The sequence below is a fragment of the Canis lupus genome, chromosome 36 (genome assembly GCF_003254725.2).
Source record: "Canis lupus dingo isolate Sandy chromosome 36, ASM325472v2, whole genome shotgun sequence".
Classification (NCBI taxonomy): Eukaryota; Metazoa; Chordata; class Mammalia; order Carnivora; family Canidae; genus Canis; species Canis lupus.
Genome location: NC_064278.1, coordinates 6,245,573 through 6,267,660, shown reverse-complemented (window position 1 = coordinate 6,267,660; position 22,088 = coordinate 6,245,573). Strand labels below are relative to the sequence as shown.

At 44.7% G+C, this 22,088-nt stretch overlaps 1 protein-coding gene across 15 annotated transcripts in view; it reads left to right on the top strand.

Annotated features, from left to right (window-relative positions):
- Window positions 1–22,088, top strand: part of RBMS1 (RNA binding motif single stranded interacting protein 1) — a 214,109-nt gene that overhangs the window by 79,696 nt on the left and 112,325 nt on the right. For 2 of the 15 annotated variants that reach the window (XM_025471078.3, XM_025471083.3), the window contains exon 1: window positions 3,057–3,423. The exons of 8 other annotated variants lie outside the window; for them this stretch is intronic. In XM_025471078.3, the coding sequence (XP_025326863.1) occupies window positions 3,355–3,423 (69 nt within the window). In that variant the 5' untranslated portion in view covers window positions 3,057–3,354. Of the gene's footprint in view, window positions 1–3,056; window positions 3,424–22,088 lie in introns of those variants that run through there. 5 more of the 15 variants (XM_049106321.1, XM_049106320.1, XM_049106324.1 and 2 more) reach the window with 3 other exon arrangements.

The following is a 22,088-nucleotide window of genomic DNA, read 5'->3' as shown; positions in this document are numbered from 1 at the left end:
AGTGAGAAGCTGAAATGTGGAGCCAGATCTGTTTGGCTCCTTGGATTGTGAAATCCAGATTCACTTAAGCCATCTGAAGAAGGGAGGTGGGGTAAAGTATACACATGGAGGGGCCATTGGAAGCCAAAGCTGCTCCAGGGACTGCTGCTCCCTTCATCATCTCACGGCCAAGTGCTCACCCGCTCCTGGCATCTGCTTTACTCTCTGCTTGCTGCCAGTCAGCTTCCTGTTTACTCATAGTTTCTGCTTCTTCATAACCTTGGCTTGCATATGGTTTTGGCTTTTTGTGGCCTCAACTCTACCCCCTGGCATTGTTGCAGTTTCTGCCCCTTTCCTAACTAGTTCAGCTCTTGGAGTTTTCTGAATCAGATTCCCAAGGGTGAGACTCTGATTGGCTCTGCTTATTTTTTTTTTTTTTTTCTCTAAACCAAACCATGTCATGGGTCACTTGGCCTGTCTCCGGATTGGCTGCTTTTGGGTCACATTCCCATAACTTTACCCACCAACTGAGCTGGAGGTGCAGGGTGTTGTAGGACTACCTGGACAGCAGAGTCTCCGTTTCCCTTTCAGGAGAAGGAGTATTTTACAGGACAGATTCCAAAGCCCTAATTCTTCCCATGATAACTTGCAGTTTCTCTGGAATGTTTCCTTGCTTTGTCTGTCTTAAAACAAATTTGTTTCAAAGGTCAATAAACTTTCCCAGACGAATCTCACTAGGATCTATCCCTGTAATCGTTTACAACCAACCACTTGTGAATATCTATAACTGATTATATATACACACATGATTTCACATTTCTGTTATTTCTCTTAGGTTGGAACCGTTTGGACTTTAGTGACTTCATTACATTTTATAGTCTTTGAGGCTGTCTTTGCCTTTCTTTATACTGCTTTGTGTAAGAGCATAGTATACCTACCTAAGCCTGAAACTTTTGAATCCTGGATGGTAGACATTGTCTTTAAAAATATATGCCTTGTGTTTTCTGCTTGTATGTCATTCATCATTGTAGGACGCTACATATTTTTTTGATCTTTAGATATCCTTTTTATTCTTAAAAAGTCTTTTTAATATTATTTATATTTAATAAGAATATGAATGTATTCTTAGTATACTCAGTATAAAGTATTTTTAGTATATTTTAGTATTCTAATTTAAATTTTATTATCACTTGAAATTTTCCCTTATTCCTGTACAGCTGTTGCAGGGTATCAAATCAAGTCTTAGTATTCTAGAATAGCACAACATCAAAAGTATTATGAACTTAGAGGAGAGCTGTAGAACAATTAATCTGTGCTGTTCCTTGTGGTTTAGATTGTAGTTTCCTAAGGGACCAGTCTTGACCACTGAGGTTGTACCTGGAATTTTTTCCACAGATGATAGGTCTGAACTGCTGGGGCATTAATTTCTCAGGAAAAGGTACCTATAGCTTGAACAGTTCTACTTAACACCTTGTATTTTTATACTTGTGGTTGATAACTTGTAGTAAAGCGCCCTAGTGACAGCAGATAGCAAAGTGGCAGCCGAAACAATTGTAAATCCATGGACTGGTAGGAAATAGTTGTAGCATATATATAATATCAGCATGCAACTGAATGTTAGTTGGACTGTTTATTTAAATCACTTTAAAAGACAGATATGTTTCTGCGAATTTTATTCCAGCCAGTTCTTAACTTGTCCACGGTGTACCTAGTACCGTGCCTAGAATAAGTTCCTTTGCTGCTGCTGCTTTTTGCTTTCAATGGAAAGAATTAGGAATTAGTATATTTTGTGTATATGTTGCTGTTTTTAAATAGGTGAGACTTGCTAGTTTTCATCACTTTTGCTGGAGAATGTTGGGAGCATTTTGGAATATGGAGGTGACTCACTTAGTCACAAGCAGGTTATCGGAGATGAACATTCTCCGTTCTTTGCTGCTGGAAAAACCTTTGAATAGATACAGCTTTTTAAGTTTACTATTATTATTTTTTTTTTAGTGATCTCTACACCCAACATGGGGCTCAAACTCCCAACCCTGAGATCAAATAGCCACAGCTTCCCTGGAAGACCCTAGGGGACACTTTGTTTTCCTTATGGCAGCTGGAGGTGGAGTGTCTTCACTTCTGAGAGGAGTTAGGGTTTTTCCTGATCAGGGCAGATGGCTGTCTCCAAGGTGTCAGAGGCCGGGCCGGGGGCGGGGGGCCGGGGGCCGGGGGCCGGGGGGCGAGCTGCTGTGATTGTCCCCGTAGTACAGCTGGGCAGGCCAGCGTGAGGGATGGCAGGCCTGCCTCAGTGGCCCCCCGGGGCCGTGGGCTCTGCCTGTGGGACTTGCCGTGGAGCCTTCTGCGAGGTTCTAGGCTTCGTACAGCAGCTTGAAAGTGACCAAGAAAAGGGGGCATCTGGAGGCGCCCTCCGTAGTTTCAACTGGGGAACAAAGGAGGCTGCTTCCTCCCTTTGTCCCCTTTTGGCGTTTCTGTGCGCCTTCGGCAGAACACATTGGGTGGCATCGAACAATTCCCAGAGGCGGCCTGCACCCCTGCAGCGTGGGGGGGTTACCAGCCCACCCATGGCCGCCGAGGGGCCCGCTCTTGGAGTCTGAAGCGAGGCTGGCCAACTCCGGCCCGGCAGCCGACTCAGAACTTTCCCGAGTGCTCGCCCCGGGGAGCTGGGGCGCGTGGGCCCCGCTTCCCGAGGTTAAAGTGTCAGCGTCGTGGTGGGGGAAGGTGGGCTCCCGAGGTCTGCCGGGAGCTGCTCCGTGGGCCGGTAGTCGGGGCGGGGGCGGGGGCGGGGGCGGGGGCGCTCCGGGGGGCCCTGGCCGTGGCCTGCGGGGCGCGCGGGGCGGGGCGCGGGGCTGCGGCGCCCGGGGGCGGGCGGGGAGGGAGGCGCGGGCGGGCCTGGGCGCGGCGCGGCGCGGCGCGGGGCGGGGCGGGGCGGGGCGGGGCGGGGCGGGGCGGGGGGCCGGGGTGGGGGGGCGCGGGGAGGCGGGGGGCGCGGGGCGGGGCGGGGCGCTCTCGGGGCGGGGCGGGGCGCGGCCGCCTCCCCGCCCCCCCGCCCGCCTCCCTCCCCGGCCGGCGCGCTCTCGGGGCGGTGGTTGCGGCCGCGGGAGGAGGGACGCGGCGGCGCTGCTCGTCGGCGGCGAGCTCCCGTCCATGGCACGCAGGGCGGCGGCCGCCCGAGCTGCCCTCCCGCCGCCCGCCGCCGCGCCGCGCTCGTAGGCGAGTCCCGAGGCCGAGGGCGGAGGAGGAGCGGCCGAGCTGCAGCCCCCGCCGGCCGCCGCCGCGCGGCGAGAGGGAGTTCCCCGAGTTCCTGCGCCCTCCCCCTCCGGCGAGGCTGCCCCGCGCCCGCCGCCCGCCGCCGCCGCCGCCGCCGCCGCCGCGATGATCTTCCCCAGCAGCAGCGGGAACCCCGGGGGCAGCAGCAGCTGCAGGACGCCCTACCGCAAGCAGGTGAGGCGGCCGCCCGGCCCGACGCCGCGGCCCCGGGGCGCAGGCTGGGCGGCGACCTTGCTCGGGGGCGGCGGCCCGCGGGGACGGCCGGGCGGGGAGCGCGGCGGGGGAGCGCGGGGGAGCGCGGGGGAGCCCGGGGGAGCCCGGGGGAGCGCGGGGGAGCCCGGTGCCCGCCGGCCGCGCGGGGCGGGACGCGGGGGGGGGTGCGCGGGGGCTGCCGCAGCCCCGCAACAAGTTTGGGGTCCCCCCCCCCGAAACCTTTGTGTGCAGACGATGCGATCGCCGGCTGCGCTCGACCTGGACCGACCTGCCCGCCGCTCCGCGCACCCGGAAGACCCGCCGTGCCGGGCCGCGCACCCCCCCCCCCCCGCATATATATTAAGGGAGGGAGGGAGGGAGGGAGGGAGGCAGACGAAACAGGAACTTCTGTCACTTTCTCAAGGTTTTCAGTTTTCAGAAGCACAGGGAAGCCCTTTGACATCCTAGTTGCACAGCGACCTGGAGAAGCCTGAGTCATACGCGTGCCTTTCCCTATTTCAATGCCGTTTCATACATTTTTTAGCAGATTGAACTCCAAAGGCACTTTGGTGCTGAGAGCGAAATCCCCTGCCGGGAGAAGGAGCGGAGCTGGGAGCCTGTAGTTTCGGCCTTTTGTTTTGTTTTGTTTTGTTTTTTTCATCTTTGTTTTTAAAAGAAGGTTACTGAAGCCATGTTGTGATAAATCTCGCAGAGCCCTTCAGCAGCAGCAGCAGCAACAGGACCTGGCTCCAAATTATGTAAAAAATGTGCAGGTCTGTTTGGAAAAGGTTAAACTGATTTAGAGGTCAGCGGCAAGATGCTTGTTGAGAAAACAAAAACACGATCGCAGATATTTTTCTTCCACGGCAGATCCCTTGTCTGCATCCTTAGCCACGGAGACAAATCAATTAAGTTATTATCCCAATAATGATACAAGCGGACTCTGTCCTTCGATGCAGACCGTAGCTCTGTTAGGATCGTGACAGATGACAGTGATGCCCGGTGGCTTTCCCAAAGACGTTCACAGGCTTATTGATTATATTTACTCCTTTTTGTTCTCAAAGTCATTTGATGGGGGGGGGGTATGTCTTAGCATAAGCATATCTGAGAGTAGGGCTAATTTGGTCAAACAGTGACAGTGTCAGAAAGTATTGTTTTCTGGCCCTTGGTTCTTTTACTCGTTAGCTTTCCCTTGAAAAGGCAGTAAACACATCCTGGTCTGTGTGCCCTTGCTGGCCAAGTCAGTGCAACTTTTAGCTGGCTTAAGTAAAAAAGCTCTTTTTTTTTTTTTTTTCCTTTTTCCCATGGGGGGAAAAATCTGCGTTTCTGGCTTGTCTGCTAAAATTGTCTAGATTTTAAACCAGGCATCTCTAAACTCACTTCCTATGGCCTCATTTAAAATAAATGCCCTCGGATCCAACACACTTACATCAACTTCATCAGTGATGCCAATTTACAATAAATATTCTTCTCCTGAACCCTCCTCTTCCACCCACCTCTCTCTACCTGAAAAGATGGCTAATTATGTAAAGGCCTTGTGTATTCATTTATTTGTTGTCAAAACCCGGCGGGGTGTTAGCTCTGAAATGGGGAAAAGGCTCTGAGGGCGAGGCCCTTTTGCTGTGAGGGGCTGGAGGTTTTGTGTGTGGAGGGGGACAGCCTGCTGGTCTGGAGCACGCTGATAAGATGCTCTTCTTTTCACTGGGCTCTCCTTAGATTCAGAGACTAAAAGGGCTGACTGAATCAGAAAAACAAACAGACTTTCTTTTTTCTATAGGCAAAGAAAGAAATGAATGTGTAGGCATTATACTGACACAAGACCCCGGGTACCAGTGGTATTTGAGTCAAAGGCTTCTTTTGTTAGTATTTAGCCATTCACTGGGAAAGCACACTTCCAGCGTGGGGACCTGGTTACCATGAGTGACTTTGTGATCTCATCCTGGCTTAGTCTGAACGGGAAGTCTAATTAATGCTTTCTAGAAGACTTTGTGATACTAAGCTTGCACCTTTCGGTTCATATTAATTTGCTCATTTTGATGAAAGAATAGGTAAACTTTAGGTGTATAATGTGATTTGATTTTAATCTACAAATCTATAAGCCGCTCTTAGAGCTGATTGCGATAATTTGCCTGAAGGAAAAACTGAGTGTGAGGAATACCTAAAAGTCACCTTTGGAGGAAGGAGATTCCTGTTTTTTTACGGATATGTATTCCTAGTAGCTAACCGTCACTGAGCGCCTTACTTACTGCCTACTGGTCCATGTTCTAAGTGCTTTAGATGGATTAACTAATTTTAGTCATCTGGACAGTCCTGTGAGACAGGTGATAAGATCTCCTTTCCTTTTGAGAAAACTAGACCTAGGTGAAGTCACTTGCCCAGTCTGTACAACCCAAAGTGCGGAGCTGGGATTTGGACCCTGGGAGTTAAGCTCTTAAAACTATCACAGTTGCAGCTAGCTGCCTACTTACATGCATATCTCAACGGAAACTCGTTCGGACCTCATCCGCATCACTGCCCATTGTCTTTCTCTTCTCCAAAGTCTAGTCTAGGGATTCCTCTACCTTCTGAGGAGTTTGTTTTTGTTTTCGTTTTGTTTTGTTTTTTGTGAAGGGAAAGGGTGGAGGTTGTGAGATTGGAAGTGAAGGTGAAATAAATGGATGATACGGATGATGGGTTCGTGATATTTGAAAGCCAAAGTATTACTTCAGTAGATGATTGTAGACTCTTTTTTTTTTTTTAAGACTTTGTGTTTTACATGCATAAGAGTCAGCCAGTTGCAGTTAAAGCAGAGGTAGGTGGTGCCTGGCCCCCTCCTGCCCCTGCACAACGTATGTCCAGGGCATCAAAGAGCACTGATCTCTGGCATCATCTCGGATAAACAGGATTTTCCTGCATCACAGGCCTGTGAGCACATTAGAAATACACCTGCTTGGCTCAGGTCAAAGTGAGACACTTTTGAGTGAGGTGATAACCCAGTAGGTAGTATCTAGACAAAGATTGTTTGTTCAAGCCTCAGTGGAGAAGTATGTGCATCCTATTATTGTTGACCGTGACTTTCAAATGCATGGTACTCCTTAAGCATAAACCGGGTCTGAGTGTGTGAAAACGCCCCTCCAACCGAAACAGAAACCATTTATCAGGACTTCTGTAGTTATCAACATATTTTATTGTGTTTCAAAAGAAGAAAAATGCTTTAAGTACAGAAAACAAATATTTCCATTTTTCTTTGAATTCTTTTATTAGCCTCTTTTTTCCATGCTTTCTGACGTCCATTTTAGAACTGCTTTCTCTGGGCACTTGACTCAGTTATGTTATATAATTTGGTTTTTACAAATTGTGGCATGTAGCAATTCCTTTCTTGCTCTATGCCCTAGTGGTTTGCAGTGGGGCCTTTTCTGGTAGAGGAGTGAATGCAAGAATTTTCGGGGGTGTGTGTGTGTGTGTGCGCGTGCGCCTGTGTCTGCCTTTTTCTTTACAAATGATATTGCCAGCTAATAGCTGTACTTGTTAAATGTTGCTAACTTTTGATGAGTGAAGTACTTATCTCCCCAGTTTAAGTAGATTTACATAGTTTGCTGCTTTCTTAAAGATTAACTGGGTGTAGCTGCACGTGAAGAATCCCACAGTGATTCAGTGTTTGGCCTTGTTGGAGGATGACATACAAAGCTGTTGATTAATCCTCTTCAAGCACTTTCTGTTCACAGCAATCGATGTGTAGTAGATTGGGTTTTGTTAAGTTTGAAGATTAAAGTTGTGCCTAGAAATATTTAAATGAACACTGTGAGCTACTCCCAATTTGTTGTTTTTAGATGAAGGTAAGCATACTCAGGCCACAGAGACTGGGAGTTTAGGGGAGGTAACAGAAAACTAAATTGGTCTGCATAAGTAAGGTCATATTGTTTTTTTTGTTTTGTTTTGTTTTTTGTTTTTTGTTTTTACATGAAGCTATCTCAGTGTGTTGGTAAGTGAGTAGTGTTTATGAATTAAGGAACGGTACTTTAAATATGTAGCCGTGGCCACTTGAAAAGTATAGAATTCCCCATCTGTGATCACCCCCTTTTTCTTGCTGGGTAACCCTTTTGGCAACTCACTCCATTTTCTGTAGTGCACTTCAGGTTTTGAGCACATTTCTAGTTTTTGTTCTTTCTTCCTTTTTGAGGCTGCTGTCAGCTGGGCTCACCCCATATTGGCCAGTCCTTTCCAAGCCCGTTCTTGGTGGTGGGGCCAGGGGCCGGGGGAATCCGTTCTGCCCAGGTTTCTGAGAACGTATCTCTAAAGCAGTCCACCAAAAATAAGTATTTAAAGACACATGGATGATATTCCTTCCCAACCTCAAGTATATTTCATCTTCACAACATCCATATAAAGGAGAGAAGGGTCAGGAACTTTGAAGCCGCGAATTTAAATGGCCTAGTTGGTGAAAGCTAGGTCTCTGACATCAAGGGTTGGGTCTGCTACCAGGAAAAAGAGAAGGAAGAGCAGCTAAGAACAGCTGGAGCTTCGCTACACTTCCCTTTACTTGGCCTCCCGAAGACACGTGGCACACAGAGCGTCCCAGATTGCAGCTTTGGGAAGCGTAGCTCGGTAATTTATTAGTGTTTTTTGTTTGTTTCATAAAGGCCTTTACTCTAGGGTTGTCAGGTAACATGCAGGATGCCAAGTTAAATTTGAAATTCAGATAAGCAATGAATAATGCTTTATATAGGTACGTCCCAAATACCGTGTGCTACTGTATAATTTTTATTCGCTCAATCCAGCAACCCCATCTCCCAGGAACCCAGTTTGCTTTCTAAAACTAGTTATAAAAAAAAATCATAATTATAAACCGTCTTTTTCCTGCTTCTTCCACTAAAATACTGCCTCCTGGTATATACCTTGAACCCTGATAATGCAGATTTCACACTAGCTTCTTTTAACCTTCACTCAAGCTAATTGAAAGACCCTGACTTAGGTTTGGCCTCTACCACTTACTTGCATGCTTTTCACCAACCTGCCAAAACCTTGTTGTTTTTTTTTTAAGGAAAGACAATAGTGCCCATTGCACAGGGTTGTTGCTGGCAGTCCTTCTGAGATGCTACTATTATTAATGTCCCCACAGAGCAAGCAACAGTGGGTGGTCCTGGGAGGCTCTGTGTGATCCTGGGAGACCTTGACACAGCCTGAGAGTAGACTATGTTTAGAATGTGAGGGCAGCCTCCTGATGGGTTAAGGCCCTGGAGCTGGAAGATGAGACTCTCAACCCCTGGAAGAGAGAGAGGAAGAACCAGAAAGTTGAAAAGTACGTTCCACCATATTTCAAAACAATTATTCTTGTATCAGCCTCTTATTAACAGAGATTGCATTGCCTTCTCTTTGGGGAAAGAGCCTTTCTCAGTCCTCTCTGTTTTACGCAAACACATGCTCGGAGAAGGAAAAAAAGAGCATTGATCACTCTTACCAATGAGAATTTCTACCTTTTAATTTGCTTGAAAACAGACAGATTTGATTATTAGTGTAGATGCACGATGATTTCCTGAATTCTTTCCTTTGTCTTGTTTGTATATTTGGTTTTCAAAGGCGCCGTCTTTGCATTACTCAGGAAAAATAAACATTACTATTATTATTATTTTTGTTCTTGGACATCTGTAGGTGTTTGGTGGGTGTTTGTTTCTTAATCTCGCATCTGTAGAGAATGCTTTGCTTCATACATTCTAAAAGCTTAGTAAATTTTGAAATAGGATAGGCCATGAGGAAGGAAGCAAGCTTTTTCTGGAGTAAAGACAGGTGAAAAAATTCAGTGGAACAAACCGAATTCTGTGTTCAAGAAATGAATCAATATAGCTGTTGTTAGCACTTAGTAAGTGGCAGCAGTGACAACAAAACTTGGTGTGATACAGAGTGCTACCCTAATAAATAGAATTGTATTTTGATTCTACTTACTTAAGTGTACGGAATTTCAAAACAGTGTAGTGTAAACTAGGGAAGATTATACTTGTTAATTGTGCATACACTACAGTATCAAAAATGCATTTAAAAAAAAGGACTGGAGGAAAATTGCCAAAATATTAACAAATATTTTCCTCTGTTGGTAGGTAGAATCACGAGTGACTTATTTTTAGGGATTGTTTACATTTTTTTCGACCTTCCAGTCTTTCTTGCTTCCCACAACAAATATATAGTTCTTTGGTTGTCAAGATCAAAATGAAGTGAAAAAATTTAGAAAATCATATTATTTTAATGTCTAAAAATTGTGAACATTCAAGAAATTTGTGTCATTGAGAATTTCAGCAAGTAGCAGTTAGGCACGACTTGTTTCTGTGCCTGAGCTTGGAGATGTCCTTTCCTGTTCTTTATGACTTTCTGTTCTTAATACTGTCTTTTTGGAAATCACCTATTGCTGATGGATGGTTTTCATACTTATGAACTTAGTATTTTCCTATTTTATTCAAGATCAAACAGGTCTTCTATGTTTTGATGTTTTAAAACTGTTTCTAAGACATTTTGGGGGATACCAGTTTATATCTACATGAGTCAGTAGGGGGAAATTGTAGCTCTGTATGTGAAATTTCATATTTTGGATTACTTTGCAAGAAAGTAGCTATCCTAAATACTAAAGAATCGACCACTATTGTCTCTGTCTTCGTCTGCCTCAGAGCTGCACTTAAATACAGCTGTCTGATGGACAGATAAATCCTCCCCGTTTAATTTCCACATTAGATGTGAAAAACGGACACTGTTCTACTACTTATGTCGGAATCCTTTGGATTTATTTTTTTTATGAATACTCATGACTGTCTTCATGGCAGACTTCCTTTTCAGTGTTAGCTTTTTGAAAGGGCAGTGGAGTGGGAGGTGTGGCTTCTTTACAGGCGTCTTTAATTTATAATGGAACATGAGGTTTCTGTAAGAAAGACACTGTGCAGATAATGTCAGCACTTTAGAAGCCGTTGTTGCTGTGTAACCCAGGGGGATTTTCAGTCCATCAGGGGAGTTTTGGATGCAGCTGAGGCTACAAGGCCGAGGGAGAGGAGGAGAGAGCCTGGGGGAGGAAGGAAGAGGTGGGGGCAGAGAGCACGAGGAAGGAAAGCAGTGTTGCCGTGTTGGGTTCTTACTGTGTTGTTAGCTGATGCGTCACTTTACAAAATCTGCTCAAGTCTCATTGTTTTCACTGCTGCGTATGTAGGTTGGGCGCAGATACGCAGCTTCATGTTTGGGACTCGCTCAGGTTATTCCGCTGCATTTTTTCCTTCGTGTCATTCCCATCACCTAGACTTTCCTTTCAGCTCTGTTCTAAGACAAGATCTGTCTCTCCCTCCCTCAGGGAACTGCCTAAAAATGGCCCTTTTGGAAGACCATTTATGATCAAACCAGTCCTACCCAGTGAAAGATTCTAGAAATGACTTTGTCTTTACTTTCTCTCTCTATTCTCACTTTTGTAGGTCAGATGCATCAGACCAACAGTGGATATGTTCTTCTGTTTAACTGAAAGTTTAACAGACTCCAAAACATTGAATAAAATAGCTACTGAGTGTGTGACATAAGTTAGGTGGTTTTGGGAACAGCCATCCTGTAGGAAGTAAGCTGGTGGCCTGCAGTAAGCCTGGGATACACTGCCGCTCATCAGAGGGGAGGCTGGGCAGGGAAATCACTAAGCTAGCTCTTAAAACAGCTGTGAGATAGTGAGGACCCAAAATAAGGCAGTTAAATTGTGGACAAGAGGAACAACCCAATTTTACAGACATTTGAGTACGTAAAGCCTCTAAAATAGTATGTAAAATGTTGCACATATTAGCTCTTTCCTGGGGAGAGGCTCCCAGCTTTCACCAGTCAGTGTGCCAACGGGATCTGTGTCTTCCAAAAGACTTTATGACCACATGTGGAAGGAGACAGAGGACTTAAAGATGATGCCAGATTTCTACCTCAGGAGATGGGATCGTTGGTTACATCATGGAAGGTGACATTTCAGGCAGAAGGGATATTACAGCAAAGATTTGAAGATAGAAAGCATGGGCTTTATTAGGGGAAGAGTGAGTAATGCAGGTTAGCCAGACTGTAGGGTAGAGATGTCGGAGGGCAGCGGGGATAGGGCCCAGCTTGTTCGAATGACTGGATAAGAGAACCCTAGTGTTGAAGGTGGTGCCCAGTTGAAATAAAGCTGTAAGAGGAGTAACGGCAGTGCAGATGTATTAGAGGAGATGGATTTAAGATCCTACACAAAGCATTGACAAGATTTGACTGATGACTGGATGGAGGGCGGGGGTGGGGTGTGGGGTGGGGAGGGTGGTTTAGTAAAAGAGTGTCCTAGGTTTCTAGTTTTAGATGACTAGGGAAATAAAAAGTTAGCACAGCCTTGCTTGTTCTGGGTTCAGCAGCAAGGAGATCTGATACAGGGATTTTCTACATTTTTTATGTGTTAAAATAAACTGGGGGGACGGGGTGCTAAATTCTGCTGATGCTCAGTGTTTAGGCACCAAGGATGCAAAAGGCCCTTCCATATGCAAGTCGGTCTCATTAGGAAAGAGTCGTCCAGCCTGCAGGGCTAGAAGCGTCCACAGCACCAACCACCGTCAGAACTCACTTTGCATCTAGCAGATGGTTATAAACATTTTTTTACTGCTTCCTTGGGGTTGCCCTAAAATCAGTATAGAGGCTCTGTCACATGGGTGCATGGATTTTCATGTTTGGCCTGGATCCCCACATTCTTTGGAGTGGAGCACTTATACAGGAAGTCTTTTTCTTGGTAGTACATGTCATCTAAATGATGTGGTCGTCTATACTTTCTAGTGTGTAACAAGTGGATTCGTTTTGTTAAAAGATCACCCAGTTCAACAGGTGTATGGAAGATGGGTGGGTAGGGTTGGAGAGTATTCATCCTCCCACACTAAAAATTTCTGCGGAAAGGCAGTGAGCTTGGTTTGGCCATTTTCACCTGGCTACATGAACCACACATTACTACCCTTCCCAGGCAGAACTGGAGCTGCGGGCACCACGCTCAGAGCCTTTGGAAACATGGGAGTTGGAGCATTGGGAATAGGTTGAACTATTCCAGAGGAAGAGATAATGTGTCGTAAAGAGGCCGAGGGAAAGACAGGTTCTTTAGTGGGAAGGAGGAAGATGAGCCTTTGGTCAAGGGAAGGGGGAAGAAATGGCAAAATGTGGGGGAAGTGCAGAGTGTCACAGAAGCCCAAGAAGAACAAAACTTCAAGAAAACATGGTCAGCACTGCTACATGCTTCCTGGAGATCAGGAGAGACAAAGGCTGAGTAAAGGCTATTGGAAGAATCCATTGGGAGGTCTTTGAAAGCCTTTGAAACAGGAGTTTCAATAGAGTAGTATGTGTGTGGTGGGGCAGGGAAGGGGGAAAGGCGGGGATATGGGTCATAGAAAGCACATTCCAGAGGATTTAAGGAGGGAATCAGTGAGGAGGGGTGTGTCTTTAAAGAAATCAGGTGTCTGAAGGAGAGTGTCTTCGGACAGCCTTGAGGCAAGATTATGTTAGTATCTGACTATGGACATAGGGTAGAACAAGGTAATAGAAAACAGAAGGAGAAGTTGGAAATAGGCCTTTATTTTAAGAAAGATTGAGGCAGTTAGTCTTACAGGAAGGGGAGCTCAGTGAGTTTCTGTCAGTGATACTGGAAGGAGGAGGACGGTTATGCTAGGAACATCAGGGAGAAGTAGGAAGAGCAGAGAAGCTCAGTCTCTTGAAAGCTTACATTTCAGTAAAGAGGCTAGGTCATCTTTAAAAACTGAAAACAAAAAACAGAAAACAAAACCCAAACGGGGCAGGGTTGTAATTCTAGGCTTAAAGAACATGACAAAAGATTTGGAATAATTGCTTTTGGGAGTTTGGTAAGGATTCAAATTGAGATGAATAAAAAGATGACTGAGCAATGGTGAGGGCCCCTGGGACTTCAATGGTCTCAATTGACAGATTATTTTGACTCTTTTCCAGCAATAAATGGAGGGAGAGAATCTGGGTAAAGAGGATTTGGTATTGCTAAGATGAATAAGTGTAAAGATTGAGTCTCCTTGTTAGGAAGGAGGAGGAGACAGGTGAAATGAAGAGGGAGAATGAACTTTGGGAACAGGGAAGGGCATGCAAGTTATGAGAAGATAAAGAGAAGTCTCTGGGAGTGAGGAAAGGAGAAATGTGAGAGGAAAATCCTGGTTCAATATCTTGAAGGTGGAATATTTCCAGGATGTTACCTTGTAGGGAGGACTGCTTGGAGGACTCTCAGATCCTGGGCATGTGTCTGGCATGCAGTAAATGCTCAGGTGGTTGTACTTGTGAAGATGTGGCTCTTGTATAATTTATACCCCCCTATCTCTACTGTTATAGGATTTGGGTGAATCAAATCATATTTCATACAGACTTCAATGAACCATGAACCACAAACCAAAATAAAACAGTATTTTTTTTAACTGAACCGCAAGTCCAACTTAAGTTTTAAAACACAGTGTCAATCTATTTCAAAGCACCTGAAGTTGTTTTTAAAGAAAAAAAGGTGGAACTATGTGTGTATCTCAACTCCATCACTTAATGGTTTCCCTCCCTCCTTCCCTCTCTCCCTTCCTTAATTATGTTTTCTTCTGCTCTTTAGGAAGTACTAGTGCCCAAACTTCGATTGGACTCCACTTCAGAGCAGAATGTGGGATGGATTTCTGGCTTTATCAGTGCTACCTTCCTCATCATCACCACTTTGTTAAGACGACCCCTCCGGGAGCCTTTGCACACTGTTCCAGAGACACCTGTTTGTCTCTTTCTACCTCTGGTTCTGTTTAGTACTTTAGCATCTGAACTATCTTTTCTAATTCTCCTCAGAAAACATGTAGCTCGGGGAAGGGAAGAAGCTAACATTTGCTGAGCACTCTGTGCACTGGGCACAAGGCTGGCCTCTCTTATATTTCATCGTCCCTCTTCTGCAACAGCCCTGTGAGATATTTCCTCTTCTTCTTTCATAGTTCCAGACAGTTTAAGTACAAAGCCTGGATTTTTACCCAGCTTCTAGGCCTTCTGTCTCCCACTCCACCAGCGGAAAGGAGCTCATCTACTGCTCTTACAGGAAAAAAGGTGGACATGGGTCTGGATCCCACCTTCATCATTTGTTAGTTCACAGTAACAGTGAATGCATTTCTTAAACTGTCTTGGTCTTAATTTCCTCAGTGGCAAAGCTAGATATTCTAGTTATTTAATGTTATTGAGATGATCAGATGAAGTCACGTATGTCACAGCACTTGACATAGTACTTACCATAGGGCCTCTGTCGGGCCTCCCTCCTTCCTCCGAGTGTCACCCAAGTCAGTTGCACAAGAGGACCCTACAGGATGGCTCAAGGGAAGTCTGAAATGATACTAGTGGCGGAAGATTGATCATTCTGTTCATTAGCAGAAAATAGTTTGCGATGAGAAAGATCTAGAAGTGAAACTCCATTCTCATTGGTAACATGGAAATGATTCTTATCTCTGTCCCTGACTTCTAGAGTGAAGGGTCAATGAGTTAATGTGAGATAAAGTGCTTTGTGACATGTTGACACTACAGAGATGTTATTACAGTTTCTGAAACGGGTGCTCTAAACTGTTACGTGATCATTTTGCTTCTTTCAGCATCCGATTTTAAATTCATAAAGTTTATTGTTTAAAGCTGCTTTCCCCAAATTGTGTTCACTAAGATACTCGGATTCTATTAAATGTTGAAAGTGTTCCAGGAATTAAAATATTCGGTGGTCAAAGAAACTTGGGAAACACTACATACTATGTAGTATTGTCTTGGAGAGTAACAGTATATAAATTAGCATAAAAAAGTCTGAGAAGTACTGCGGTAAAGACATTTGTCCAACTTTGTGCATTTAGTTGTTTCCTAGAATTATGTGGTCATAGAACTACTTAGCGCTAGAGTATTCACTGTCTGTATTCTGTGGGGATATTTGGGAGACATTTATTTAAGGAGCCTTTTGTGTTTGGAGTTGGAGAGGATGTTAAACGTTACCTAGTACAGCCTCTTTAATTGACCCATGAGGAAATTAAAATCCAGAGATACTGAGTGATGATTTGTCTAAAGTCTCACAGCTTGAAGAGTCTCAGTCTTCTGACTCTTAACTTCTCTACCACTTCATCTAAAAAGTCGTGGCTTTTTTCCAAGTGTGGCACATCCTCGCACCACTATTTTCATAGGAGCTTTCTTTCTTTCTTTCTTTCTTTCTTTCTTTCTTTCTTTCTTTCTTTCTTTCTTTCTTTTTTCTGAATAAGTAGGCTCTTCGGGATGGTATGTTTGCATGTTATTTTCAGACAAAATAAACTGGTATCTGCCAACTATCATCTCTTGTTTTTAATTTATTCTCTCTTAAGGTTAATTTTTCCACCTATTTTACTGCTTCTCAAAGCATTTAGAAAATCATGATTACTGACTTGGGAAATCAATCTAGTTTAAAATGTCAGTGATCTAGAAAACCCACACATTTTAATTATCAGTGCCCTCTTCGCCCTCTAAATTTTTCTTTTCTTTTTTTTTTTTTTTAATAATTGGCTGTGGGTAGACAAATTTACATATTTTTTGCCCCTTCCTGCCTGACTTATTACAGCATGCAAAATTTGCTCTGTGGTTTCTAGGTTAAGTTCCTGTGTAGAAGAAACCACAGTGAGGACTCTGCAACCTTGCTGTGCTGAAGGCCCCTCTAGGACAGACTGCTCTGTGTTCTTGAAAAATCTGAATGACCAGTTTATTACCCTTTTTTATAATTAAGATATTTCAAGCACAATAGTTCACACGGAGCATTTCTCTTTTTTAGTATTTTAAGGTTCTTGGTTGCCTAAAGAAAAGTGAGTAGGTGTCTGTCAGAGACCCTCATGGATTCTTTCTGGTGCCTGCAACATGAGAATTAGCCGTAAATGAATCCAGTGATGTGATTCTAGTGTTTTGGTGAAGTGTTGTGAAATAATGTCTGTTCTATCATGTGTATCACAAAAGAAGCATGGACTGTTAGTGCTAAAAGAATCTTAAGAGATCTTCTTTCCAGGTCCTTGTTTTTGAGATCAGGATGTTTCAGTATCACACAGCTTATTTGCAACAAAACCAGGATTAGAACCCCATACATATATCCTGATAGTGTGGTTTGCATCAAATAAATCTGCTTTGGATCATCAGTCATTTAATATTTTAGAGCCCATTGTGGGCCAACCACTATGTTAGGCCCTGAAGTTTACAAATTACCTATCCTCTTCCCAACCTTACAGTCTTAACAGGGGCTGTGGAGCAGGTGTACAAATACCTACATAAGGTAGGAATTAATGCTACAAAGAAGGGCAGATCAGATATTTAAGAAATTCATAGTTAAGAACATGTCATGCATGCTCTACGTGCTACAGCTGTTGTGCTCCAGCTGACCTGGATTTAGACTGTTTGGCTTCCAGGTGCATTTGATTGGATTCTGGGGTCGAAGCAAGATTCTCAGTTGGCTGATCAATTACTGGGTCGCTTGTCACTTTATAGAGTTACTCTACACTTTCATGGGCCATATTGAGCTGCTTATTGGGGGTACTAACACAGAGTAGAAGAAAAGGAAGTGTGTTGTCCACTCTCTTGGCATCAGTTCACTGCCACATTTGGTTTTAGTTCTTTAAAGGAATGCGGAGAACTAGAGAGCCTTAAGAGAAGTTCATGCAAAAAAGATGCTATTTCAACTTGTAAGAGGCTCTTCTTTGCATTGTTCTCTGGTTGAATGTGTGAAATAGGATCAGAAAATAGTACTTGTGGAGTTGGGACTGTTGGCAGTGAAGGTAAACAATCAATAAAGGTTTACATAGGACTTGCTCATACATTTCATACACTATTGATACCTGGGTTTGGCAGAGGTTTTTTTCTGTAAAGAGCTAGATAGTAAATATTTTTAGTCTTTGCAGTCCATAGGTCTCTCTCATAGTTACTCAGCACGGCTTTGGTAGCTCAAAAGCAGCCATAGATAATGCACAAACAAATGGGGGCATGGTAGTGTTCCAGTAAACTTTATTTACAAAAGCAAGTGGTAGATGGGATTTGGCCTGTGGACGGTAGTTTGCAGACCTCTGATCTGTGGAATCCTTCGCTCTCTCTTTTAGCAAAAGGTGCACAGAGAGAATTGCAAGAAAATGAAACTTAAACCAGATAATAATGAAACTTATTAGTATTAGCACCGTCACAACAGGGTAGACACAGAAGAAAACCGGGTGAATGGAGGTCTGATTCATGGCTGTGACCAAAAGGCTTTGGATTAAAGGCTCAGTCTTGACTACATATTTTATTTGGTTCTATATGGGGAGGCATCCTTCATGTATCTATGTAATCAATACTACTTTAGTCATGTTTTTGTATTTTGAATCCCTAAAGTTTGGCCATAGTTCTGAAGTGGTGAGACAGAGAACCATGATAAAATAGAAATAGCATCCTGGGAGTAAAATGTAAATTTTTCTCTTAAAAAATATTTATATATTTTTGGCTAAATTTGTATTTTACTAGTTATTATCAGAACATCCTGGTCCAAGCAAACTACTGATGTACCTTGTAATTAGTTTGCTAGAGATGCTGTAACAGAATTTCATAAACTGAGTTCTTAAACAGCAGAAACTTATTTCTCACAGGTCTGGAAGGGAAGTCCAAGGTCCAGGTTTGGCAGAGCCATGCTCCCATTGGAGGCGCTAGGGAAGAATCTGATCTAGGCCTCTCTCCTAACTCTAGTCTTTCATGCCATTCTCCTGTGTATGTTTCTGTCTCTATGCCCAGATTTTCCCTTTTTATAAGAATTCTAGTCATACTGGATTAGGGCCCACTTTAATAACCTCATTCTAACTTGATTATCTCTGTAAAGACCCTGTCTCCAAATAAGGTCACATTCTAAGATCCTGTGGGTTAGGACTCCAGTGGATCTTTCTGGGCAGGCACAATTCAGCTCGAAACAACCTGGTATCAGACATTCATTCATCTTGGTCAAACCACATCAGTTGGTCACCATGGTTGGCCCAAAATAAAGCCAAAGCGCTTCACGACTCACTCATGATCACATTAGCTTTCAAATAGAAGTATTATGCTGGTGGTCCTGTCGTGTACAACATATAAGGAAATGTTTATGTTTTGTGATAGTGTTGTGTTTAACCTACAGGATAAAAGATACTCCTTTACGGAAATGGCTTAACCACGTAAAATGGCCATGGAAGTGTCCATTACCAACCATAGCCTTCAAGGACCTTGAGTAACTGACTGCCCCTTCCTCTGACCAGCTTTGCTCAAGTCCTTACCTATCATTCCTGCCTAAAGGTGCTTCATTGCTTCTTGAAGTCTGTTTTTCCTTTCTCTCCTCCAAGCGTTTGTTAATCTATCACAAATAGCCACAGAATTCTATTCTTTTATGTTATCAAGTTCACATTCCTCTCTTCTTTAAATTGAAATTTAAGGTCTACCTCTTCCAGGAAGATGATAACTCTGCTGTCCTTTTTTTTTTTTTTCCAGTTCCTGCTATTACATTAAAACAATTCTGATATGATGGTTTTCCATCAACCACATCTCAGTTGGGGTTTGTGTGTAGGTAGGGTGGAGAAGCAATAATGCCCTTTCTCTTGAGGAGAGGATGAGTTGCACCACTACCCATTAAAGCATCAGGTTACCTCTAGGGACTTGGAATAGGAGTGAGTTACTGTAGTTATTAGGATTTCCTTCATAATATCGAGGTTCTGGTCATTTGCAGGTATTGTTTTGAAAGCTGTTTTAGAGCTGTAGTTCTGTAGGAATGTGAAGTGGTATTAAAGACTCTAGAGTCTTACACAAAATGTGGAGATGTTCATCTGTTCCGTCAGAGGGCTACCTCACTCTTTTATTCTCAACCTTCTCTTTTCTCTTCCCTCCCCTTCCTCTAAGACACAGGGATCCCTGGGTGGCTCAGTGGTTTAGCGCCTGCCTTAGGCCCAGGGTGTGATCCTGGAGTCCTGGGATTGAGTCCTACGTCGGGCTCCCTGTATGGAGCCTGCTTCTCCCTTTGCCTGTGTCTCTGCCTCTCTCTCTCTCTCTCTCTCTCTCTCTCTCTCTCTCTCTGTCTCTCATGAATAAATAACATCTTTAAAAAAAATCTAAGAGATATCTTGGATGGCAACAATTCTTTAAGAAAATAATAAATTAGTTATTTCTCTTAACAAAAGGATTCCTCACTATATATATAAACTTTGCTTAATTGGTGAGTTCTTTTGATTGGGCATGTTTCTTATTACCAACTCGACTGTGTCATATTTTTAAGCACTGGAACCTGCATTTCTTTCTAGCATTTGATTTATGTAGCATAGTGTTTTTACATGTATATTTGGGGCACAGTATTTGCTGGTTTTATTCTCGGTTTTCTTTAAAAGTCCTGTTTCTTTGCTGCATTTAAAGCTTGAATTTGCTCATGTAGGATTTTTCAGAAACACATCCGGTGTGTGAAATTGAGCATGCTTACTAATCATTATTTCGGCAAGAATTTATCAGTGACTATAGCGCTGTGTGTCAGGGATTATACCTTTCTGCCCAAAATGAAGTTGTTGGGTTTACAAAAAAGCAGCCACTTTCTAAAGTTTTGTTTTGTTTTGTTTTTGCCATAAATAGTCACAAACACTAACACAAGGATTGAGACCATCTATGAAATGAACACGTGTGGATTGGATTCCATGACTGAATAGGATGGCCATGTCTTGTCATGTAGGAGAGGCCCTGTGGAAGGCCTCTCCCGGGGGAATCATCCGAGGAGAGTATTTGTATTCATTTGCACCCGGTGAAGTATGTAGAGTTGTTAACCCAGAACTCTTTACATGTCAATTAGGAGCCAGAAACCCCTGTGCTGTGGGAGGGATGGTGGGTAAGAACTGTCAGATCAAGGCACCGGAAATTGCTCAGATCAGCTGATGCAAAAGAGGATCTGGAGGGTGTGGTCAGAGTGTGTGCAGTTTTAGAACAAGAGATGCCTTTTCCTGTTGGCAAGGGAAAGGATCAAGTGTCGTTTGGATGTGTTGAAAGAGACGCTGTGGAGAACAAGGAGCAGGATGGTGGCTACTCTGGGAGTGGCCCAGTTGCGGAGTCAGGGGGCTGGGGCGTAAGAGAGTAGGAGAGCCCAGGGCTCTGAAGATTCACATTAGCTGTAGATCCAAAGAGTAGACTTTCCTGGTAGAAGAACACCAGGACTACAGATTTCAAAGGTACACTATCCTGGTTCTGCCCTTTTTAGTGGTTCTAGGGCTGCCTGCATCAGAATCTCCTGGGGTGCTCATTAAAAATGTAAATTTTGGGGGTTCCAGTGCCTCAGGCATACTCAGACCCTGGGGCCGTTGTGAGGTCTCTAGGTGATTTAGAAGCTCCCTGAAGTCTGAGGACCGCTGGGTGAAATATTCCTCGGAGAGGCTCTGCTTGTCTGAATCTTTCAGTGATGAAGAATGAGCTGTTATAAAGCAGTGATCTTTTAAGTCCAGGGATGATGCAGGCAGGAAATGTAAATGGGTGCCAAATAGAGAATGACAAATTTATGAGTAACCAAGTCAAAATTGGGTCCAAAGAAAAATTGGGATACGTCTCTTAAGACTGACGTCAGAAAAGCTAACCACGCGTGTCCCTTAGAAACTTGCTTGGCCAGAGCACCGGACTAGCTGGGCCGATGCGTCCGAGCCATTCTGGATTTCTGTAGGAAACTGGAAATGTTTCCAGAGGCGTCTGTTACTGTGCTGAGCCAGCTACGTTTCCAGGGCCAGCCGTAAGCCTTATAAGGGCCAGATAAAAATCTTTGAAATCCAGGATACAGAAAAGCCTTTTCTTTTGTTCCTGTAGAGTTTTGCCATGGTTTTGTTTTTGTTTTTGTGTTTTTTTTTTTTTTTGGAAGTAACTCACTGTGGCTTGTATGTGTGTTGGGGGCTCGGGGGAGGCAGGTCCTCGAGTGGCCCTGTGCTCTGCGGCGTCCCGAGGACGTGGCAGGAGGAGAGGAGAGCTGCTGGACATCTCTGCGCCCAGGACACAGGAGCCGTGGGAGCCCGTCTCCTTTTTCTGCCTCCCGTCGGCCTGTGCCGCGGCCCGGGCGCCCTCGCAGGGGCACCCCGCCCCCGCCTGCGCAGCCGGTCCACGGCGCTACCAGGTACTGGTAATTTTCGCAAGGAGCGCCGACCGCTGGAGAGCCCTGGCTGAGGCTCGAGCTGCCCAGTCCGGCACCTCCCTCCTGAGGGCGGGGCGCAGAAAGGATGGGTACGGACACGCGTGTCCCTCGCCTCGGCCTTTCCTCCTCCGTCGCCCCCTCCCCAAGCCCACTTACAGAGCGGGTGACAGGATCGTGGAAATCTGAACTCCGGCGTGGACCGCCGTTTCGAGGTCTGTTGAGGAGCCAGAAGGGAAAAGGGGCCCAGGAAAATGAAGAGACGAGGGCCAGTCTCAGGATGGGATAAACCCTGTGGTAAAATTTGTTGAAAACAGCAACTTCTGCAGCACGTAGGGACGGACACATGCTTCTCAATCCTTCAGGTGACGTCCAGCTGGGAGGACTGGGGATCTGGTTGGAGTAACGGCCCACAGATACCAGCACGCTGGGAAATGGGCCCAAGCTAACCAAAGCAGAGTTAATAGGAATAAATAATCCAAGTCTGCAGTTCAGTGAAAAATACCGAGGGAAACGGAGTATAACTAAGTGTGCGAAAAGGCCT